Here is a 2,645-nt window from a genome sequence, read left to right as displayed (position 1 = left end):
CGATCTCAAACTCATCGTCATGAATAATATTTAATAAAAGAAGATAATGACCCAAAGACAACGTGTGGCTTGCTATTTCCATGCAATCACATCGCTGATGTTGATTCTTTCGACATTTCTGCGTTCATGATGCGACTGGAAGTATTTCGGATCAGAATAATATTATTCTTCCACCCACTTAGAGCACAATGGATGCAGAGCAGAGTTTATATTTATATGTTAATGAGTTTTCAGAGTTCAAATTAAGGGTCGGTGCTGCATACCATAATTAATTTTCCATTTCTACTTTCAGAATAAAATAGTCTTCTAACTGAGCGGCACCTAAAACTATTGACAAATGACAACGGAAAAAAACACTAGTGTAAAGGAGGTTTAAGAGATCGAATCTTCACTGCCATTGGCTTTCCATTGCTTAAACTCTATTTTAAAAAGTCAAGTGAGAACTTTCAAAAGCTTGATCTATTGGCTGTCTGTCCCTTTCATGTCCTTCACAGCTATTATATATAGCAACCATTCGAGGGGTATGGTATAGCAATTGAAGATAACAACAGCATATAGCCATGGCTTCTGCTGCTGCTTCTTCTTCTTTCTTCGCTTGTCGGTTTAATACATTATCGGTGTTGTTGGTAGTGTTGGGCTTCATAGCCATCTTGCATTTCAACAAGTGCGAGGCTCAGCTGAGCCCGACGTTCTACGACAGCACTTGCCCCAACGTGTCAGCCATCGTGCGTGAGCAGTTGGTGCTTGCACAGAGCTCCGACCCACGGATCTTCGCCAGTCTCATCCGTCTCTTCTTCCATGACTGCTTCACTGATGTAACCATGAGTAGTAGTTAGTTCTTTGTCATTCGTTTGAGAAGCTTAAGCTGTTATAGAAAGGTGAATATTAATAATTATTTATATGTTAATTTTTATTTCAGGGATGCGAAGCCTCACTTTTGCTAGATAATACTACTGAAATTAAGAGCGAAAAGTTTGCTCGTCCAAACAACAACTCGGCGAGGGGTTTCGAGGTCATCGACGCTATCAAAACCGCCGTGGAGAGCAGCTGCCCCGGAGTCGTGTCTTGTGCTGACATCTTAGCGATTGCCGCCGAAGCATCCGTCTACTTGGTAGGAATTAGTGTTGAAAGAATTTTATTATTTCACCATAAATTTATTTTAGTTGATTAAATATTTAAATATACCTAGTATAAAATAATCTTTAAAATTTCAGAGCTAACAAATTGCAAATATATTGTTAGAATATATACGGATAACTAGTAGCGTTGAGTTAAATCTAGAGGCGCCAAAATAGACTAATCGGCAAGCTAAACAGCATGGACCTAGACCGTAGCACATATGCCTTTATTTTTGTATTTAAAATATTTTTTAAAAAATTCATTTTAAATTTCTGCTATTTTTATTCCATTTGGTCAGCATACTAAGTTAATCCATTTGGTCAGATTAACACCTCTAGTTAAATAACGGATGTTCCATCAGAAAATTTCATATATGCGTATACAAATAATAAATTAGTCTATCAAATTTTAAAAAATATATATACTAAAATTTTAAAATGTTCATAGTCGGAAGGTCCTTCTTGGACTGTGCTACTTGGAAGAAAGGATGGAAGGACAACCAACTTCACAGCCGCTAGTAACCTCCCCTCCCCATTCGACAATGTCACCGTCCTCCAGCAAAAGTTCGCCGAAGTTGGCCTCAATGATACTGATCTTGTCGCCTTGTCAGGTATCGGGCTCACTGAAATTAAGTTTGAAAAAAGGACTGATTTTGAACCTTATATTACGTACTGTGCAGGAGCTCACACCTTTGGGCGGGCGCAATGCTTCACCTTCATTCGCCGGCTCTACAACTTCAGCGATGGCAACCCGGACCCATCGCTGAACACAACCTACCTTGCTGAGCTGCAGCAACGCTGCCCACAGGGCGGCAATGGCAGCGTGCTCAACAACCTCGACCCCGACACCCCGGACGTGTTCGACAACAAGTACTACACCAACCTGCAGAACCTGAACGGACTACTCACGACCGACCAAGACCTGCTCAGCGCCGCCGACACCAATGCCTCCACTGCCCCCGACGTCAACCGCTTCGCAGCCGACCAGAACGTCTTCTTTGAAAGCTTCATAGAGGGGATGATCAAGATGGGGAACATCGCGGTGCTAACGGGGAGTAACGGGGAGGTTAGGGGCAATTGTCGGGTGGTGAATGGAGCGAGTGGCGGCCAGCTTGCGATCCAACTGAGGGACAACGAAGCTTCCTCTACTAAAGAGATTTAACTGGAATAGATTTGTGTTTTGTGGAGTTGATGAATAAAATAATTGTTTGAATAACGTTTAGTGTGATCAGTCAGTCGATGACTGTTTGTTCAAGTTTATTCCTAACGCGTGACTTTATAATTTGGATTGTGAATTCTATCAATTAGTCGGAGTTACATGGTTAAATCATACGCCTGCAAGTCTACACTACAAATAATAAGGGGATATTTGTAAAATTTATTAATCATTTCCTTCCTTCCGTCTTTTTCAAGGCTAGATCCTTTAGTCCAAAAAAATTCTGAATCAGAACAGATCTTGTCCATTCATTAGTTGGATGAACTAAACCTTACTTATTAAATAGGTGAGATCCAGTTCATTCAATCAAT

General features: G+C 40.8%; 1 protein-coding gene across 1 annotated transcript; it reads left to right on the top strand.

Moving 5' to 3' along the window:
- The first annotated feature begins 531 nt into the window (after positions 1-531).
- LOC121988786 (peroxidase A2-like) lies at positions 532-2,334 on the top strand. Its single transcript, XM_042542441.1, has 4 exons — positions 532-815; positions 920-1,111; positions 1,567-1,729; positions 1,799-2,334. The coding sequence occupies exons 1-4, from the start codon at positions 561-563 to the stop codon at positions 2,278-2,280; spliced, it is 1,092 nt and encodes a 363-aa protein (XP_042398375.1). The 5' UTR covers positions 532-560; the 3' UTR covers positions 2,281-2,334.
- Positions 2,335-2,645: the final 311 nt, after the last annotated feature.

Source organism: Zingiber officinale, chromosome 6B (genome assembly GCF_018446385.1).
Source record: "Zingiber officinale cultivar Zhangliang chromosome 6B, Zo_v1.1, whole genome shotgun sequence".
NCBI lineage: Eukaryota > Viridiplantae > Streptophyta > Magnoliopsida > Zingiberales > Zingiberaceae > Zingiber > Zingiber officinale.
The sequence above is the reverse complement of the archived record's forward strand: the minus strand, read 5'-3'. Positions and strand labels throughout refer to the sequence as shown.